Source organism: Ambystoma mexicanum, chromosome 8 (genome assembly GCF_040938575.1).
Source record: "Ambystoma mexicanum isolate Mex_15411 chromosome 8, UKY_AmexF1_1, whole genome shotgun sequence".
In the NCBI taxonomy this organism is placed as follows: Eukaryota; Metazoa; Chordata; class Amphibia; order Caudata; family Ambystomatidae; genus Ambystoma; species Ambystoma mexicanum.
The window spans coordinates 30,931,489-30,951,770 of record NC_090929.1 but is presented as its reverse complement, the minus strand read 5'-3'; the positions used below and the strand labels follow the sequence as shown (position 1 = coordinate 30,951,770).

Here is a 20,282-nt window from a genome sequence, read left to right as displayed (position 1 = left end):
CATGTCATGGGGACAGGCGCATACACTGGGGTCATGCCATAGGGACAGGTGTGTACACTGGGGCCGTGCCATGGGGACAGGCGCGTTTCCATGGGGCTGTGCCATGGGGACAGGCGCGTACACTGGGGCCGTGCCATGGGGACAAGCGCATGCACTGGGGCCATGCCATAGAGACAGGCGCATACACTGGGGGCCATGCCATAGGGACAGGCGCATACACTTGGGCCTTGCCATGGGGACAGGCACGTACACTGGTTGCATGCCATAAGGACAGGCACATACACTGGGGCCATGCCATAGGGATAGGCACGTACACTGGGGCCATGCCATGGGGACAGGTGCGTAAACTGGGACCATGCCATGGGGACAGGTGCATACACTGGGGCCATGCCACAAGGACAGGTGCATACACTGGGGCCATGGCACAAGGACAGGTGCGTACACTCGGACCATGCCATAGGGACAGGTGCGTACACAGGGCCATGTCATGGGGACAAGCGCATACACTGGGGCCATGCCATAGGGACAGGTGCGTGCACTGGGGGCCATGCCATAGGGACAGGCGCATACACTGGGGCCATGCCATGGGGACAGGCGCATACACTGGTGCCATGCCATAGGCGCGTACACTGGGGCCATGTCATAGGGACAAGTGCGTACACTGAGGCCATGCCACAAGGACAGGTGCGTACACTGGGTCCATGCCATAGGGACAGGCGTGTACACTGGGGCCATGCCATGGGGACAGGCGCGTACACTGCGGCCATGCCATGGGGACAGGTGCGTACACTGGGGCCATGCCAGGGGGACATGCATGTACACTCGGGCCATGCCATGGGGACAGGCGCATACACTGGGCCCATGCCATGGGGACAGGTGTGTACACTGGGGCCATGCCATGGGGACAGACGCATACACTGGGGCCATGCCATAGTGCCACTAAGGCCATGCCATGGGGACAGGCGCGTACACTGGGGCCATGCCATGGGGACAGGTGCATACACTGGGGCCATGCCATGGGGACAGGCATGTACACTGGTGCAAAGGGCAAGATGGGCAGGCATTCAGTGTCTCCGCACAGTGCTCACCAGTTCTCCGGGCTCCAGCACGTATCCTGCGATTCCATCACGTGGAAGGTGTAGACGTGGCGGGATGCGTCCGAGCTGTTCATCTCACTCTTGTGGACGGCCTCTCCATGGATGATCACCAGACCCCCTGTGCAGAGTGGAGAATAAGGACACTGGTGTTAGAGCACATTAAAGCTGTGTTGTGTACACGCTAGAGTACAAGGAAAGCTGGCTACACACATGAGAGGACACAGGGGCCAGACTTCCTAGTGCTTACAAATGGTGATAAGCCAGGCATTACGCATGGTGGAGCGCACACACGCAGCCTAGTCATGTGCAGCCCGAGGTGCATGCCACCTTATCAGAATGCACATGATATGTGAGGCGTGTTAGGCAGAATCCTGTGCAGTGCCCTTACACAAGATTAAGTCTACAAGTGATAATACAATTTCACCTTTGGTACAAGCCTGTACTACACTGTTAAAGTGGTAGCAGTAGCAGAGCAGCCAGGCTTATCTCAAGAGCAAATGAGCAGTAGTAGAGATTACACAAAGGACCACAATTACTGTGACTCAAGCAAACACTGACTCAATGTTTTTGGTTAAAAAGTAAAAGTACATTTATTTTAAACCATCTGTTCACAAAACACTTCACTTCTATTAAATTAAATTCACACTTCAAATACACTGCACACAACAAATTCTCCTCAAGGTAATTACCTTGGGATTTGACAGACCGGTGTTAGGAAACAAAAGGCATTACCGGGAATACATATGCGATCACTTTTTGACAGTAATGACAGTTCGGTCCTACTAAAGATACACGTACCCGCAGGAAGAAATGTTACCGGAGTTAAAACACACTTAGCACCTGAGTTAACACAAAAGAGTTGGGGACAAAAATCATAGGCAATACTTTTGTCAAGGCAGACATAATCAGAGAACACTTTCTGACAAGAAGATAAAAGTCAATAGGCCTGCGCCAGTGTCCAGTGGAACCGGGTTCCTGTTGTCGAGGATCACACAGTCAGTTAGTTCATGATTCAAGGTTGCCAGGAGTACTTGGATATTGTCAACAGAGGAAGTAAAAGTTATAAGAGGGAAGGAAGACAAGGGCAAGCCTTGGATGAGGAGAAAAGGGTTCACCCTAGTTCCTCGAAGCTGGACACAGTACCTTATTCTTTGAAGAAGCTGGTGCCACGGCAGTTGTTCCTGGTAGTTTCCTGCAGACTCACGGTTCCTGGAGCTTCAGTCATGGGGAAAACGAGGAGGATGCCTGGAGTGATCTGCACTACCCAGGGATGAGGCCAGCAGCAGCGACGGTGAATAAAAGGTGCGCTCCTTTAAAACAGGAGAGGCTCTACAGATGGCTATCCGGACCGCTACAGCAGTGTGCAGCGATTTCGACCACAAAGAGGATCCTCTGGCTGTGGAAGGTGAGCTGGTTGATCCCACCAGGCTCAAGGGAAGAAGACTCCGGACTGGATCTTCTCTTGTCGTTGAAGGGTAGATAGCTCAGGACTGCAACAGGGCTCCACCGGGACTCGGTAGTTGCAGCAGCAGTCTTCTTCTCCGCTTCTCTTCGGTTCCTTGCAGTTCCAGTGGCGACTCTGACTTCCAGCCCAAGAGTGCTGCCTTTTATGTGAAAATCCCCCATTCACACAGCCTGGCTGTCAATCACACAGTGGGGGGTTGTCCGGCCCGGACAACCACCCCAGCCAATCACAACCAAGTGTGTCTTGGGTTTCGATGCCCTGTGCAGGGGGTGACTACACCCCTCCCTCACATACAGCTCACCTAGACACTCAGGTGCCAAGAGGAGGGCTTCTTTGAAGAAGCCCTCCAAAAGACGGTGAACAAAGAAGGCAAACCTGGTTTTCCGCGCAAAGTAAAACACAAGAAGGACTTTAACAAAAAGAAATGGCGAATAAACCCGACCGGAGCCAAAAGAAAGAGTATTTGGTCAAGCGGGTTTATGTTCAAGGCTAATATGATAGCTTGGAACAGTACCACGTTTATATAGTATAATCATGGTAGAAAGGTTAGGGTAGATACCACTGCCACCAGCCAAGTCTAAATGTTAAAAGAGCAAAACAAAGCTCAGAGAGGCACAGACAAAAAGGGATAGGAATTACCCCTTTCCAGTACTCCATGTAAGATAGGGTGTACTGGGTCTGGAATTTAAATGACTACATAAAGTAAATGGGGACTTTACCTGCTTCTGGAGGACAGTAGTCAGTCCCAGAAAAATGGAGTCAGTGGGAAGTCTAAAAGACAACCCTGTGTCACTTCACTGAAGGTGCTGTGTAACGCACCAAAACGTGGGGCTCATGGAGTGGTGTGCTCCAGAGCCCAAGATCACACAAACAGTAGAAATACACATGGCAAAACACATGTAAGAGTAGGAAAAAGGCTCACACTTTTACCAAGTGGAAGAAATAAACTCCAGAAATCCAGCAAAGCTGCTGGGGGACTCACTAGGTAAGGGAAATCAGCCATAGAATGAGAATTCTCCCTAACAAGGCCCCCTAGCGCCAGCCTGACTCTTACTATTGCATGTACACATAGTTCTACACACTTGTGCATGCTTGACTTCGAAAGCTCATTTTCATTCCATGTTTATCAGAGAGGGGTGCAGCTTAAAAATCACGTTAAAAGGCTGGACATGCTGTCAGGCCGCACTATAGTCACGTTTATTTGACGGGTAGAGGTGATACTGTGGTCTGTGTTTGCTCACATGTGCGATTTCGGAATATCTAGCTTTTTGATTAGAATTTTTTTACATTTTTTTTTCATTTTTATGATATGTTTGGATCACCAAACCTTTCATTTGGGTTGGTTGCATTTTGTTTTTTTTGTTTTTTGGGGTTTGTGTTTATTATTTTGGTGTCATAATAGCTATCCAGAATTTAATGATTGTGAAGATGAATGGCTTGTCGTGGCCACAAACAATTTGGGACCATCTGTCGTTGGTATCCATCTGGTTTTCTGCAATTCTAAAACAATCTCTGAAGAGCCCTCTATTCTCGGTCAGGGCTGAGCATACCATCACTATATGAATAGTGTTTCCGACGTGTTTTCTTGTTTACAGAATAGACAAATTTTATTCATTATTTTGGCCTGTTTGGTTATAAAAAGATAGTCTTTTGTTGGGAGAATGTTCAGACGAAATTGTAAGTACAGGTCTGGATCTTTTGGTCGGGAAAACGTACTAAGTACTCTGGGAGTTCGTTAAGTGCTCTTATTTCAGTTTCACATCTCAGAGACCGCTTGTTTTGTGATTGTTGCGCTATTGTTCTTATCCAGTCATTTCGTTGAATGTGCCGTTTCGCGTATTGGGGTCTTTGTATTAGCATTTCCTTTGGGATTTCTTCTATTTGCATCAGATTCTCGACCTGGGTTTTCCAGTGGTTGAGTGCTGTTATATTCACGGCATGGTGTTTTTCCCAGAGGATCTCAATTGCTGGAATTTGTTCATCGGAAATTATTTTTCTATACAAGTCCATCTGCTTCCAGACAATCATTGATTGGAGGGACTGTAAAGCTAATTCAAAACAAATTCTCGGCATTGGAAAGTTTTTGGGCAATGCTAGAGTTTTTCTCCAAAAAATCGCCTCGTATGATTGCCAGTTGATGTGCTGTTGATATATTAGAGTTTCTCCCACATCGGTAAAAATTGGGACAACTTTTTGTCTGAATAGGGCGATGCTTGGTTTTACTGAGAATTTGCCAAATTTCACATGGAAGAATCTCCCTTGACGTGCCAGGGATTGAGCCTTTGATTTCAAATGCTCTTTCCATTCATCTTCATTCGCTGATGGATTTAACATGGCGCCTAGATATTTCATGGTTTTGACCAATTCCATTGGTTTGCCTCCCAAGTTGGCTCTTGGGATTCTACCTTTTCTTATTTTTTGGTTTGTGAGGGTCATGAGTTTTGATTTGAAGCTGTTGATTTGTAGTTTGTTCTCTTCCATTTAGGTTTGTAGTTTGTCTAAGCTGATTTGGAGGCCTGTCATCGTTTTGTCTAACAAGATGATATCGTCAGCATAGATCAACGTTTGAATCGGTTCTGCGTTTATCTTTGGGGGATTCGTCGCAGAGGATAGAATCTGTTCTACAAAGTCCGAAGTATACATATTGTATAAAGTGGCTGGCAAAGGACATCCTTTTTTTTAGTCCTTTCCAGGTGGTGATTGGGGTTGACAGTATCCCGTCTTTCATTAGTCTAACTCTAATAGTAGTGTTCGAATAGAGTTGCTTAATAGGTTCGAGGATGTCTTCAGGGCATTTCCATGAGGTAAGTTTTGCCCACAATTTCTGACGGTTTACGGTGTCGAACGCTAACTTTAGATCGATGAATGCAGCCTATACTTGATATTTCTTTACGCTTGCTTCATGCTTTATCATGTTTAAAAGAATCAGATTGATGTTTGTTCCCACCTTTTGGATGAAACCAGTTTGTCGTGTTGTCTGCCTACCATTTGCGGTTGCCCATGTATTGAGTTTTTTCAAGAGGAAAGAGGCAAACAACTTGCCTAGCGGGTCCAAAATGGCGATCGGTCGGTAGTTAGCAGGATGTTTCCTGTCGCCCTGTTTGAAAATTGGAATGAGTGTCGCGACTCTCCAGGTGGAGGGAATTTGTTTAGTTTGTTCAATTAACAATAGCAATTGTAGAATAAAGGTGGCCCACTCTTCTGGCATTGCTTTTAGTTCTGCTTTTGACAATCTGTCAGGACCAGGGGCTCGTGATGTTTTCAGTAGGATGATACTTTGACTGATATCTTCGAGTTCCCAGTTTAGATTCCACAAGACTTCCATGTTTAATCTTTGAGTGATCAGTATCAGCGACCTCTGTTTGTAGAGTTCTGTAAAGTGCTGTACACAAACCTGTTCTTCCACCTCTTGAATCATCATGTTTGATGAACTTTTATTTCTTGGAATTCCTTGTTTTGGTTGTTGTTCGCCTAGAGCAATATGTTACTTTTCGCAGCCTTCACTTTGAGTGGTGCCTGTGCAAGGGTTCGAGGGTTCTGTACATTGCCTATGTGAGGGTTTGAGGGTTCTATGGGATGCTTGTGCGAGGGTTCTGTATGGTGCTTGTGTGAGGGTTCTGTATGGTGCCTGTGTGAGGGTTCAAGGGTTCTGTACAGTGCCTATGTGAGGGTTCGAGGGTTCTGTATGGTGCCTGTGTAAGGGTTCGAGGGTTCTATGTGGTGCTTGTGCGAGGGTTTGAGGGTTCTGTACAGTGCCTATGTGAGGGTTTGAGGGTTCTCTACGGTGCCTGTGTGGGGGTTCTGTACAGTGCCTGTGTGAGGGTTCTGTACGGTGTCTGTGTGAGGGTTTGAGGGTTCTATCTGGTGCTTGTGCAAGGGTTCAAGGTTTCTGTATGGTGCCTGTGTGAGGGTTCGAGGGTTCTGTACGGTACCTGTGTGAGGGTTCTGTACAGTGCCTATGTGAGGGTTTGAGGGTTCTGTATGGTGCCTGTGTGAGGGTTCAAGGGTTTTGTACAGTGCCTATGTGAGGGTTCTATGTGGTGCTTGTGCGAGGTTTCGAGGGTTCTATGTGGTGCTTGTGCGAGGGTTTGAGGGTTCTGTACAGTGCCTGTGTGAGGGTTTGAGGGTTCTGTACAGTGCCTATGTGAGGGTTCGAGGGTTCTATGTGGTGCTTGTGCGAGGGTTCTGTAAGTTGCCTGTGTGAGGGTTTGAGGGTTCTATGTGGTGCTTGTGCAAGGGTTCTGTGCGGTGCCTGGGTGAGGGTTCCAGGGTTCTATGTGATGCCTGGGTGAGTGTTCCAGGGTTCTGTACGGTGCCTGTGTGAGGGTTCAAGGGTTCTGTACGGTGCCTGTGTGAGGGGGTTGAGGGTTCTGTACGGCAGATATTGATAATATTGATGATCAATCGCAGATTGAGGAGCGCAACTCAGACAGCGCCTCCACCTTTTACAGACAAGAATCTCCCACAATTACGGGTACCTGAAAAAAGCTTGCACACCTGGGATCTCGTGCAACCAACAGGAGACCAGGTCTTTCACACCACCAGATGTAGGCCACAAGGTAGATGTGGTAAATGACACCCTATCCCGTGAAGTGAACGATCCAACCAGACGCTGAAAGTGAAAGGTCCTGATGAAGATGTCATACGCAAGAAGGTCATAGAAACCGGTCGACCACCCGATTTGACGATATCCCCAAATTAGTATGGGATACATGATATAATCAACACCACTGCACTGGAGAATACACCTTCTCCCCTCTTCGATACCTCATTAACCCTTTTTTGAACAAGTGTACTATGCGATATCTGAGTTTGTGACATAACTCCCCTTTTTAGACAAGTGGGACTTTTCCCACAACACTCAAAGAAAAAAATGATTTTAAGCAACAGGTTTTTAGAAGTACATCGTTGGCACACTTCTTTGGAAGGTCAATAAAGCAATACAAGGCCCAGGTGACTTATGGAAAGAGTTCCTCCTGGAAATGCTAACGGGACTAACCTTTTCCATATCTGTTTGGGAAGCTGAACAATAACTGAAGTAGACATACATTGTAGATGCAGGGACAGTTCCTTCTGCCTTTCCCTTTTACATAGGCGATCCACCACGCGCTGACTAGGGACCGGCACCCGACACTAGGGACAGGGTATTCTTCCATCTAGGCTAATGGTAGCTCACACATTCAGTGTTCTTAATAAATTAGTTTAAAATGCTGTTAACCTTAAAATAAGTGTTCTTGTGTGTTAAAAATGCTTACCTTAACTAACACGTAAGGCCAATTATTCTCCATGATCAGAAACCCTCATTGTTTTTGTGTTGGATGCTATTTACACCTATGGTGGGTCCCTGCCCGTGGTTGGCAGTCCTGGTTTCCTTTTATCGGGTACTGCAATGAGGAACAGTGGCTTGGATGCTATTTGAACCTGTGGAGGGTCCCTGCCCCTGGGTGGCAGTCCTGGTTTCCTTTTATCGGGTACTGCAATGAGGAACAGTGGCTTGGATGCTATTTGAACCTCTGGAGGGTCCCTGCCCCTGGGTGGCAGTCCTGGTTTCCTTTTATCGGGTACTGCAATGAGGAACAGTGGCATGGATGCCATTTACACCTGTGGTGGATCCCTGCCCGGGGTGGCAGACCTGGTTTCATCGGGTACTGCAATGAGGAACAGTGGCTTGGATGCTATTTGAACCTGTTGTGGGTCCCTGCCCCCGGTTGGCAGTCCTGGTTTCCTTTTATCAGGTACTGAAATGAAGAACAGAGGCTTGGATGCTATTTGAACCTGTTGTGGGTCCCTGCCCCCGGTTGGCAGTCCTGGTTTCCTTTTATCAGGTACTGAAATCAAGAACAGAGGCTTGGATGCTATTTGAACCTGTGGTGGGTCCTCCTTTTATCGGGTACTGCAATGAGGAACAGTGGCTTGGATGATACTTGAACCTGTGGTGGGTCCCCGCCCCTGGTTGGCAGTCCTGGTTTCCTTTTACCGGGTACTGCAATGAAGAACAGTGGCTTGGATGCTATTTGAACCTGTTGTGGGTCCCTGCCCCCGGTTGGCAGTCCTGGTTTCCTTTTATCAGGTACTGAAATGAAGAACAGAGGCTTGGATGCTATTTGAACCTGTTGTGGGTCCCTGCCCCCGGTTGGCAGTCCTGGTTTCCTTTTATCAGGTACTGAAATCAAGAACAGAGGCTTGGATGCTATTTGAACCTGTGGTGGATCCCTGCCCCGGGTGGCAGTCCTGGTTTCTTTTTATCGGGTACTGCAATGAGGAACAGTGGCTAGGATGAACCTGTGAAGGGTCCCTGCCCCTGGGTGGCAGTCCTGGTTTCCTTTGATCGGGTACTGCAATGAGGAACAGTGGCTAGGATGAACCTGTGAAGGGTCCATGCCCCTGGGTGGCAGTCCTGGTTTCCTTTGATCGGGTACTGCAGTGAGGAACAGTGGCATGGATGCCATTTACACCTGTGGTGGATCCCTGCCCCGGGTGGCAGTCCTGGTTTCTTTTTATCAGGTACTGCAATGAGGAACAGTGGCTTGGATGAACCTGTGGAGGGTCCCTGCCCCTGGGTGGCAGTCCTGGTTTCCTTTGATCGGGTACTGCAATGAGGAACAGTGGCATGGATGCCATTTACACCTGTGGTGGATGCCTGCTCCGGGTTGGCAGACCTGGTTTGATCGGGTACTGCAATGAGGAACAGTGGCTTGGATGCCATTTACACCTGTGGTGGGTCCCTGTCCCTGGGTGGCAGTCCTGTTTTCTTTTTTTCGGGTACTGCAATGAAGAACAGTGGCTTGGATGCTATTTGAACCTGTGCTGGGTCCCCGCACCTGGTTGGCAGTCCTGGTTTACCTTTATCGGGTACTGCAATGAAGAACAGTGGCTTGGATGATATTTGAACCTGTGGTGGGTCCCTGCCCCTGGTTGGCAGACCTGGTTTCATCGGGTACTGCAATGAAGAACAGTGGCTTGGATGCTATTTGTACCTGTGGTGGGTCCCTGCCCCGGGTTGGCAGACCTGATTTCCTTTTAATCGGGTACTGCAATGAAGAACAGTGGCTTGAATGCTATTTGAACCTGTGGTGGGTCCCTGCCCCTGGTTGGCAGTCCTGGTTTCCTTCTCCCAGACACTGGCTTGGATGCTCCTACAGGCTGCGGTTAGTAGACCTGGTTCCCTTTTCTTTCAGGTCTCTTAGTCCCAAACACAGACCTGGTTTACATGCCTGCTAAGTTCTGTATTCATTACTCTCACAGTTCTCTTTACAGTCTCTTGATCTCAAATGCAGACATGGTTTACTCTCCTGCCAAGGACTGCAGTCGCCGTTCTTATTCTCACAGTTCTCTTCACCGTCTCCTCTCTTATTTGACAGCCCTCGGGCATCTTCCCTCCAAGTACTGTCGTGAGGAAGATTGGGTATTCTCGATACTTGGTATGAACTTTTCTTGTAAGGGTCCCAGACCCTATTCCCCTTTTTACAGTATCGCAATAGGGTTTCTCTTAGTGTGCCGTAGGGGTTATGCTCTTTCCCCCACTTTTGATACACTGTTGGTTTCAGAGTTTCCTCTACCCTCTGGGGACCCCCAACCATAGGCTTGGCCACCCAAATACCTTTAGGGTCTTTGCTGCAGCCCTCTGGTAGGTTGCAGGCTTCACTGGACCTTTCACTGCTTCGCTGGGGCTCTGGTGCTCTTCTTGGCTTGCTGCAGTGCCTCCACTGCTTCTGACCGTGCTCGGCATCCTTCCACGAGTCGGGCCGCGTCATCCTGCAGTGTTGTGCTGCAGGTGCTTTCCACAGCCAATCTCTCGGTTCGTTCAGCGTGTCCGGTGGAGACCGCCACTTCAGAGTCTCTGTGCCTGGGTCTGCTCCTGCTGCTTTCCTCACAGAGCACTGGTCCCTTTTGCGGTTCCTCTCTGGAGGATCTGACATTCTGGTGAGTCCGACATTCGTTTTTATGTGGGTATCCAGTAAGGTCTGTGACTGATGACTAGACCGTTCAGATAGGTCCATCTGACTGATCCCTGGGGATCCACGCCTCTTCCTCATCACAGTTTCTTGACTTGGATCTTCATGATAGTCATCCCTGTTCTTCCTCGTCTCAGTCCTTTCTACTTCTTGCATACTCTAGAAGTATATCAGATCTTTTTATCCATCTATGTTTTTGTATTGCGCCACTAACCCACAGGCCCCAGGGCGCTCACAAGAGGGTAACATACAAGACAATGAAAACGAGCCAGCAGAAAAAAGATAAGAAAAGGAAAAAGGACAATCCTTCAACAAGCCAGAAAGTAACAAATGATGTTATAAAGAGCAGGCGTGTGTAAAGGGTGGATGCCAGAAACATCGAGATCTGTTAGCCATGTCCCACATCAAAACAAGAACGTTTTCAGACATTTCCTAAAGAGAGCTATTGAGCCACTGTCAGCAAGATGTTTAGCCAGTGAATTCCATAGAGAGGGGGCCCAAAGGTTAAAGCTGGCGCCACCAATTTTCTTCAATGACGAACAAGGTTGTGCCAAAGAGATGATGTCATTGGAACGCAAGGAACACCCAATAGATTTCTTTTTTAGCCTGGAGATGAGATAGGAAAGGGCTTCGACGTGGAGGCATTTAAACACAGTGGCTAAGCCCTTGTGGAATGGGGAGCCAGTGTAGACTCCTTCTGGCTTCTGAAACATGTGCATTGCGTTTAATTCCCCTCACAGCACGTACAGTACCATTCTGAATAACTTGTAATGCTTTTATATTTGCCTGTGAGGTGCCAACTAAAAGGCTATCACTGTAATCTAACCTGCTGCGATCATGGCAACATTTTCTTTAGACAGAAAAGGCCGGATCTGCCAGAGTAGCTGTGTAAAATAGCAGCAGAGGATTTTAGATGGCTGACCTGTCAATTAAACGACAATTGGGGATCAAAGAAAACTCCCACGGTCTTAACAGTCGTAGAGACAGGGATGATCTGTTGGGCAATCATAAAATTCCCATAACTGGCATCGAGATTTTTGAGTCTTTGTTGAGTGCCTAGAATAAGCAACTCCGTTTTGGCGTTGTTAAAGGCTAAAGAGGTCGAAGCCATCCAATTCTGGATTTGAGTGAAGATGTGATTAATACGCTCCAAATAATTTGTGTACACGCCTGATAGCCTAATGACAATCTGTGTGTTGTCGGAATAATTAGCGAAATATATGCCCATGATGGAGAGGAGGTCACAAAGGAGTCTTAAGTAAATATTGAAAAGAAGTGGCGAAAGACAAGACACCTGGGGCACACCACACATGAGAGGTGAGCTACTGGAGCAAGCATTGTCCCTGGTGACCTTCATGTTCCTAGGGCACAAGAATGATCTAAACCAGGCTGTTGCCTCTGTGGAACATCTACCTACTCTAGACAGTCTACAGAAGTGGCGAAAGACAAGACACCTGGGGCACACCACACATGAGAGGTGAGCTACTGGAGCAAGCATTGTCCCTGGTGACCTTCATGTTCCTAGGGCACAAGAATGATCTAAACCAGGCTGTTGCCTCTGTGGAACATCTACCTACTCTAGACAGTCTACAGAAGTGGCGAAAGACAAGACACCTGGGGCACACCACACATGAGAGGTGAGCTACTGGAGCAAGCATTGTCCCTGGTGACCTTCATGTTCCTAGGGCACAAGAATGATCTAAACCAGGCTGTTGCCTCTGTGGAACATCTACCTACTCTAGACAGTCTATCGTCAGAAGTTGATGATCGACAAGCTCGAATGTGGCGGATAGATCTGATAACAGCAATAGTGCCGTACTGCCCTCATCTATAATACCTGCAGTATGAGACTTTAGATTTGGGCGAAATCCGGATTGCTTAGACGCTAGAATGTCCCGGTTCTCCACAAAAGCCTAGTGCTGCAAGTAGGCTATTTTATCCAAAATGTTTAGGGTAAAAGGGACCTTGGTTATTGGTCAGTAGTTTCCAGCCTCTGCTGGATCTAAGTTGTCCTTTTTCAGCAGAGGCATGACCCACGTCACCCATACTTTCTGGAATATATGACTCTTGAAAAGACCGTTTTATGAGTCTAGTTACCCACGGAGCCAGAGTCTTGAAACAGAGATGCTGGGAAGGTATCCCCTTCACAGGAGGCGGGTTTAAGGTTACAAACCACTTCCACTAGCTCATCTATGGAAACTGTTTTAAAAGTTAAAACAGGGAGATCAGCTGCCAAGTCAGCCTCATTAGTGATAGGGATCACATGAGAGGGTTGCAGCTTTACTTGGGCATTAATATTTATGTCTAAGTGTTTTGTTAATGAAACTATCATGGATGTGTGGGCACCAGATGTTATCTGCAGGTGCAGAGGAAGTGCTGGTACACCCTTTAAGTTCCTGGAGAATTGAGAACAGCTCCTTAGGCCGAGATTTGGCTTGTGAAATCTGCTGATTAAGGGGAGTTTCTTTGGTCTTGCAAATAAGAGTTTTGAATCTTTTGACCGCAAGTTTGTAAGATGTATGGTTTGATTCTGAAGGATATTTGTGCCATACATGTTATAATCTGCGCTTATGTGCATGAGCATCAATAAACTCAGGTGTAAACGGAGTGTTATGAGTGGAGGATTTTCTTTGTGTATGAGGGTTTCTGTGGAGCTAGTGTCTCAAACGCATGATCTACAGCTGAGCTGGTACCAGAGATGACGTCTCTTCAAGAGAAGGTAATAAAGGAAGGACCAAGGCATGAAAAGCTTTGTGGGTTACCTCCCGCACATTTCTTGAAAGGTGGGATATAGGAGACTGCTGGTTTCCAAGAGCTGTATACTTATGATTAATCTCAAAAGAGACCAAATGATGGTCAGACCAAATGCAATGATCAACCATAGTATTCGTAATCAGGAGATTTCTGGACAGGACCCAGGACGCAGTCCAAGGTGTTACCTGCTGTGTGGGCGGGGACCTTAACTTGTTCATGGAGATCTACAGTATGCAGAGATTCCATAAGAGATATGGCCACACCATCCCTAGGGTCATTAGCCCAGAAATCTCCCTGGATAAGAGTGGGAGAATGTAACTTGCATGAATTACCACAGAATGCTAGTAGCTGATAGGAGGGTGGGGGTGGAGAGTGAGGGGGCGAAGGAGAGGTCTAGATCTTATGCAAATACCGCTTTCTCCAATGACGGTCGTCACTGGTCACATAGGTGGATTCCCCTTGCATGAGATCAACCCGCTGAGTAACACCCCCAGCGGGACCATCGGGTAGGGGCCTAACCGCCCTGGCCTCGTAGGAAGGGGCTCCCCTTATGGAAGCAGTGACCACATCCTGGGATTCGTTACCTAGACCCCAACTGGTAAGGGGCCGGGGGTTCCAGAGTAGCAGCCACATGCGCTTCAGCCCAGGCTGGCCACAGGACACTGGGCATTTCCCATCTGGTTAAGACCCGGAATGGGTTCCTTGTGGTAATTACAGTCACCAACCCAACCGCAGACCTCAGAAGGCTCTTGAGGTAATATGAACGTAAAGCCCTGCTTAAGTTACAGATGATCCATCCATGCTGTGATGTGTCTATGTGTGTGTCATGCACATCAAGGTAAATGGGGTTGTATGTATTTCTTGTAATGAACAGATGTGTACCTTTTTTGACTGGTGCTGCTACATACAGGTTTTCTGGGTAGTTTGGCTCTGGGCCCACAAACGTTGTCCTTGGATGAGACCCCTCAGGCATGCGAACCATTCGCCGTGTGAGGCCATCTGTGGGACATAAGGTGCAGGCAAATTAGAGAACATAGCAGAACCAGAGGTCATGGTCAAGGGTGCAAAGGATATCAAGATGATGCTGTGCTTAGAGGAGAGCTTTCAGTAGGAGAATAGTGGGAGATATATGGAAAGAAATAGGTAACATGGAAGGAGAGAAGGAGGACAAGTCAGAGGAAGCCATGAGACAACTCTATTAGCAGAGGTACAGGTGGTGTTGTGGGTGTACTCACCGGTGTGGGACCCGGGGACGAACCACAAGCAGCTGTTGTGTACTGTGGCATCCTCCAGAGCAATCCAGAACCCAATAACCCTGCCCAGCGGCTCCGTGTAAAGGAACGAGGCATCCTGGTGAGGGGTCACTAGAAACACAAGGTGTATTATTGTGAAATCATTGTAAAATACAAGCCTAGCACCGCAACAGTGAGCCTGTGAGAAAGCACTGTCTGGCATAAGCGTTGCATATTACAATTCAACATGTGAGAAAGCACTATCTGGCATAAGCTTTGCATATTAGCATTCAACATGTGAGAAAACACTGTCTGGCATACGCTTTGCATATTAGCATTCAACATGTGAGAAAGCACTATCTGGAATAAGCTTTGCATGCTAGCATTCAACATGTGAGAAAGCACTGTCTGGCATAGGCTTTGCATGCTAGCATACAACATGTGAGAAAACATGTGTGGTATAGGCTCCGCATGCTAGCATACAACATGTGAGAAAGCACTGCCTGGCATAAGCTTTGCATGCTAGCATTCAACATGTGAGAAAGCACTGTCTGGCATAGGCTTTGCATGCTAGCATACAAAAATGGAGGAAGCATGTGTGGTATAGGCTTTGCATGGTAGCATACAACATGCGAGAAAGCACTGCCTGAAATAAGCTTTGCATGCTAGCATTCCACATGTGAGAAAGCACTGTCTGGCATAAGCGTTGCATGCTAGCATACAACATGCGAGAAAGCATGTCTGGCATAAGCTAGCATTCAACATGTGAGAAAGCACTGTCTGGCATAAAAGCACTGTCTGGCATAAACTTTGCATGCTAAGCTTTGCATGCTAGAATACAACATGTGAGAAAGTAGTGTGTGGCATAGGGTTTGCATGATAACATTGAACATGTGAGAAAGTACTGTGGCACAGGCTTTGCATATTAGCATTCAACATGTGAGAAAGCATGTGTGGTATAGGTGTTGCATGATAACTTTTAACATGTGACAAAGCACAATGTGACAGAGGCTTTTCATGCAAACAATGATTATGTGAGAAAGCACTGTGTGGCATTGGCATCGCATGCCAACATTCAACGTGTGAGAAAGCACTGTGTGGAAAAATCCAGCTGTGGCATGGCCTGTCCGATGTGGACCAAGTGGTCCCTAAAGCACGCAGAGACCGCCGCAGCAACAGCTCGTTGGAGCTGCACTAAGCAAAGAGGAGTAAAACAGGAATACGCGCAGAGCGCGCGCAGAACCAACAGCGACATGTGACCCAGAGAAGAACTGGTAGCACTCCCCGGTGAAGATACAAGTAACGGGAGTTGCGGAAAAACAGCCAGGTGGGGTCAAGGGAGACTAGAGAGTCAAGTATTCATCTGAGGGATCTCCCTCGTCACAGAAGTGATACCCAGAGAACCCACTGTATTGATCTCCATCATGACAGTACTTATAACCAGAGAAGCAAGAGTCAAGTATTCCTCTGGGGTGATCTCCCTCGTCACTGAAGTGATAACTGCAGAAACAAGAGTCGAGTCTTCCTCAGGAGTGATCTCCCTTATCACAGTAGTGAAACCAAGAAGTATTCCTCGGGAGCGATCCCCCTCGTCACAGTAGTGAAACCCAGAGAACCAAGAGTCAAGTATTCTTCGGGAGTGATCTCCCTCATCCTAGTGGTGATATTCAAGGAAATGAGAGTCACAATGGTCAAAGGGGTAGTCCCCCGAATTACAGGAATAGTATGCAAAGTAAAATGTGTGACAGGAGTGAACTCCTTTGTCACGGTGGTGATATGAAAAACCCTAAATCCTAAAACCCTAAATCTGAAGAGGGCCTCTGGAGTGAACTCCCTCGTCACAGTAGTGATTCCCAGAGAACCAAGAGTCAAGTATTCATCGGGAGCGATCTCCCTCGTCACAGTAGTGAAACCCAGAGAATCAAGAAGGAAGTATTCCTCTGGAGTTATCTCCCTCGTCACAGTAGTGATTCCCAGAGAACCAAGAGTCAAGGTTCCCTCAGGAGTGATCTCCCTCATTACAGTAGTGAAACACAGAGAATCAAGAGGCAAGTATTCTTCGGGAGTGATCTCCCTCATTCTAATGGTGATATTCAAGGAAACGACAGTCACTACGGTTCAACAAATACCAATAGCGTGCCCCCCCCTATTTGGAATACCGCCTAATCCGCAGTTCCCCTGCGCTTCTTTTAGCAGATCCAATGTGCTCCCTTTACCAATGTAACAGTTTAGTTTCCCAAGTCTAATGCAAACCGCTCAAGACGCCTTCGCTGCATGTACCTGCCCAAAATCCCTAAGATATGTGTACCAGTTAAAATGTCTTTGATGTATGTAACCTACGCCGGATTAAGTTTTCCAAGACGGATGGTAATCACCCAATAAGCCGATGATATATGTAACATGTAACTGTTCAAGATGCCTATGATGTATGTAACCTACGCCATGACACCTAACGGTTTGGGCGTGTAATCAAATACAATAAATAAATAACAAATAAAAAGGGGTAGTCCCCCGAATTACAGGAGTAGTATGCAAAGTAAAATGTTTGTCAGGAGTGAACTCCCTCGTCACAGTAGGAAACCCAACATATTTGAAAGTTACCAAAAGGACCAAGAACTGTCGGGGAGCAATCTCCCCAATAGTCAGGATATAAAGAGTCCTGACACAATGCCCGCATTAAGAGGACGCGTTGATAACGCCTTAACTCTGTTGTTTGCAAATCCTTGGAAGGAAGTACAGAGACCTTTAAAGAATTGCACAAAGGACTATCCAGGAACAGTCCAAAACTCTTCCGGTGGAAGGGAGTCATTCTACTGGTCTAAGAGTATTTGGTAAATTAGACCCTATCGCAAGAGACTGCTGTTCCGTCGGCCGAAGACTGGATTGTTTCACCGGGAGAAGGGAGCCATTCTCCTGGTGACTTTGATAAGAAGTTCATTGAGGCCTTTTTGGTTTGTTTCTTAGTGGTAGGGCTAGAGTAGTTGGTTTGGACAGAAGATGGTATATGGTTTTTGATTGCCATCCTGACGAGCACCCGAGTTATTCTGTGTTGAGGTAGGGAAGGCACCTCTAGAAATAGGGAAAGGCAGGTTCTTTTCTTTATTTGAATAAATGTAGAGCCAAAATGATATTGCAGCGTCAGCCGCCTTACTCCATCGTGTCACAAAGGACAGGAGCACTCTGTGCCACAGAAGGTAAAGTGATTTAGTACACCTTGGGGGTCAGTCTTCAAGCGCAGATGCTCGCAATCTTGTGCAGGGCTCGACATTTCAGGAAGCTATCGAGATCCTGCTCGTAGCTATAACAGTCTGCTAACACCGACAGCTAGCAGTAGCTACCTTTGGCTCCCGGGGCCAACCAGTGCCATCCAAGCATACCAATGTGACATTAACTCTGCATGTCTGGGAATGTGTATGAAGGAGCATTGGTAAACATTTAGAAGGCTTAGAAAAGCAAGCAAGTTATGGTTTGCATCCCATTTGAAAGTTCGATTTGAGGCACACAGTGTCGTAGTTCGTCGTTCCCCAGAGGTAGCTCCTCCTTACTGGACAGAAGGCCACCCTCCTTCCACAACAATCTCTGGCAACGCCAACAGCTTTGTCTTTACTATATGCAGACGGGTTGCCCTCTACTGGTATATTTTTAACATTACAACTGTAGTTGAAAATCTTCCAAATGCAATGAAAAACAGGTTATTTCTTTTGTTTACCTTTTTCTACCACCATTCACACTACATAACCTATGACACTGGTACAGCTTTTGGCTTTATCAATGTGTGTTATTATTTACTGGGCAGTGCCTCTGAGTTGGCTGCAGTGAATGTTCAAGTGTGAAAACTGTCCATGTCGCCGATAGAAATGAGTGTACTGATCTTATGCCTGGCAAGAACCATGAGTCTAACTGGAGACTATTGACATATGACAGATGCGACATGGCCCAGCAGAGCAACCGTCTGACCCCCAAGGTAAGTACTTTAAATCCAGCTTCTGTGCAGGGATGCTGGGTTCCTTTAGAATCAAGCGGCTGAACGCACACTGGGTGGAAGCCGCTTAACAGCTGCAATTAACCCATTATCCACTAGAACCACAATTTCTACCTGCAAAAGCAGGTTTATGAGAGAATAATTTAGATGACACAGAGGTGGTGCCGCCAGAAACCTGCGTTATGCCCATTAAGCGTGTTTTGTATCCACAGGTGGCTGGCGCCAGTTCAATGTGCCATATCTAAAACGCATAAGGGAGCAGTTCTGGGTGCTTAGAGTCTCTCTGCGGTGCAGGGTGCTTACAGTGTGTCTGCGGTTCAGGATGTTTACAGTCTGTCTGCGGTTCAGGGTGCTTAGAGTGTGTCTGTGGTTCAGGATGTTTACAGTCTGTCTGCGGTTCAGGTTGCTTACAGTCTGTCTGCGGTTCAGGATGTTTACAGTCTGTCTGCGGTTCAGGATGCTTAGAGTCTGTCTGCGGTTCAGGGTGCTTAGAGTGTGTCTGCGGTTCAGGATGTTTACAGTCTGTCTGCGGTTCAGGGTGCTTAGAGTGTGTCTGCGGTTCAGGATGTTTACAGTCTGTCTGCGGTTCAGGATGTTTAGTCTGTCTGCGGTTCAGGGTGCTTAGAGTGCGTCTGTGGTTCAGGGTGCTTAGAGTGCGTCTGTGGTTCAGGGTGCTTAGGGTGTGTCTGCGGTTCAGGGTGCTTAGGGAGTGTCTGCGGTTCGGGGTGCTTACAGTGTGTCTGCAGTTCAGGATGTTTACAGTCTGTCTGCTGTTCAGGGTGCTTAGAGTCTGTCTGCGGTTCAGGGTGCTTAGAGTCTGTCTGCGGTTCAGGTTGCTTACAGTGTGTCTGCGGTTCAGGATGTTTACAGTCTGTCTGCGGTTCAGGGTGCTTAGAGTGCGTCTGTGGTTCAGGGTGCTTAGAGTGCGTCTGTGGTTCGGGGTGCTTAGGGAGTGTGCGGTTCAGGGTGCTTAGGGAGTGTCTGCGGTTCGGGGTGCTTACAGTGTGTCTGCAGTTCGGGATGTTTACAGTCTGTCTGCGGTTCAGGGTGCTTAGAGTCTGTCTGCGGTTCAGGGTGCTTAGAGTGTCTATGGTTCAGGTTGCTTACAGTCTGTCTGCGGTTCAGGGGGCTTAGAGTCTGTCTGCGGTTCAGGGGGCTTAGAGTGTGTCTGCGGTTCAGGGTGCTTAGAGTGTGTCTGTGGTTCAGGGTGCTTAGGGAGTGTCTGTGGTTCAGGGTGCTTAGGGAGTGTCTGCGGTTCAGGGTGCTTAGAGTGTGTCTGTGGTTCAGGGTGCTTAGAGTGTGTCTGTGGTTCAGGGTGCTTAGAGAGTGTCTGTGGTTCAGGGTGCTTAGGGAGTGTATGCGGTTCAGGGTGCTTAGGGAGTGTCTGTGGTTCAGGGTGCTTAGAGCCTGTCTGTGGTTCAGGGTGCTTAGAGCCTGTCTATGGTTCAGGGTGCTTAGAGTGTGTCTGCGGTTCAGGGTGCTTAGAGTGTGTCTGCGGTTCAGGGTGCTTAGGGAGTGTCTGCGGTTCAGGGTGCTTAGAGTGTGTCTGTGGTTCAGGGTGCTTAGAGTGTGTCTGTGGTTCAGGGTGCTTAGAGAGTGTCTGTGGTTCAGGGTGCTTAGGGAGTGTCTATGGTTCAGGGTGCTTAGAGTGTGTCTGCGGTTCAGGGTGCTTAGAGAGTGTCTGTGGTTCAGGGTGCTTAGAGTGTGTCTGTGGTTCAGGGTGCTTAGAGAGTGTCTGTGGTTCAGGGTGCTTAGGGAGTGTCTATGGTTCAGGGTGCTTAGAGTGTGTCTGCGGTT

The 20,282-nt window shown here is 47.8% G+C and overlaps 1 protein-coding gene across 2 annotated transcripts in view; it reads right to left on the bottom strand.

Moving 5' to 3' along the window:
• The window catches only part of PHYHD1 (phytanoyl-CoA dioxygenase domain containing 1), a 139,077-nt gene that overhangs the window by 29,421 nt on the left and 89,374 nt on the right, over positions 1-20,282 (bottom strand). Inside the window, exons 8-10 of one of the 2 annotated variants that reach the window (XM_069609199.1) lie at positions 14,507-14,635; positions 14,154-14,270; positions 1,089-1,215 (exon numbers count right to left, since the gene is read on the bottom strand). In XM_069609199.1, the coding sequence (XP_069465300.1) occupies positions 1,089-1,215; positions 14,154-14,270; positions 14,507-14,635 (373 nt within the window). Of the gene's footprint in view, positions 1-1,084; positions 1,216-14,153; positions 14,271-14,506; positions 14,636-20,282 lie in introns of those variants that run through there. The other variant, XM_069609200.1, reaches the window with a different exon arrangement.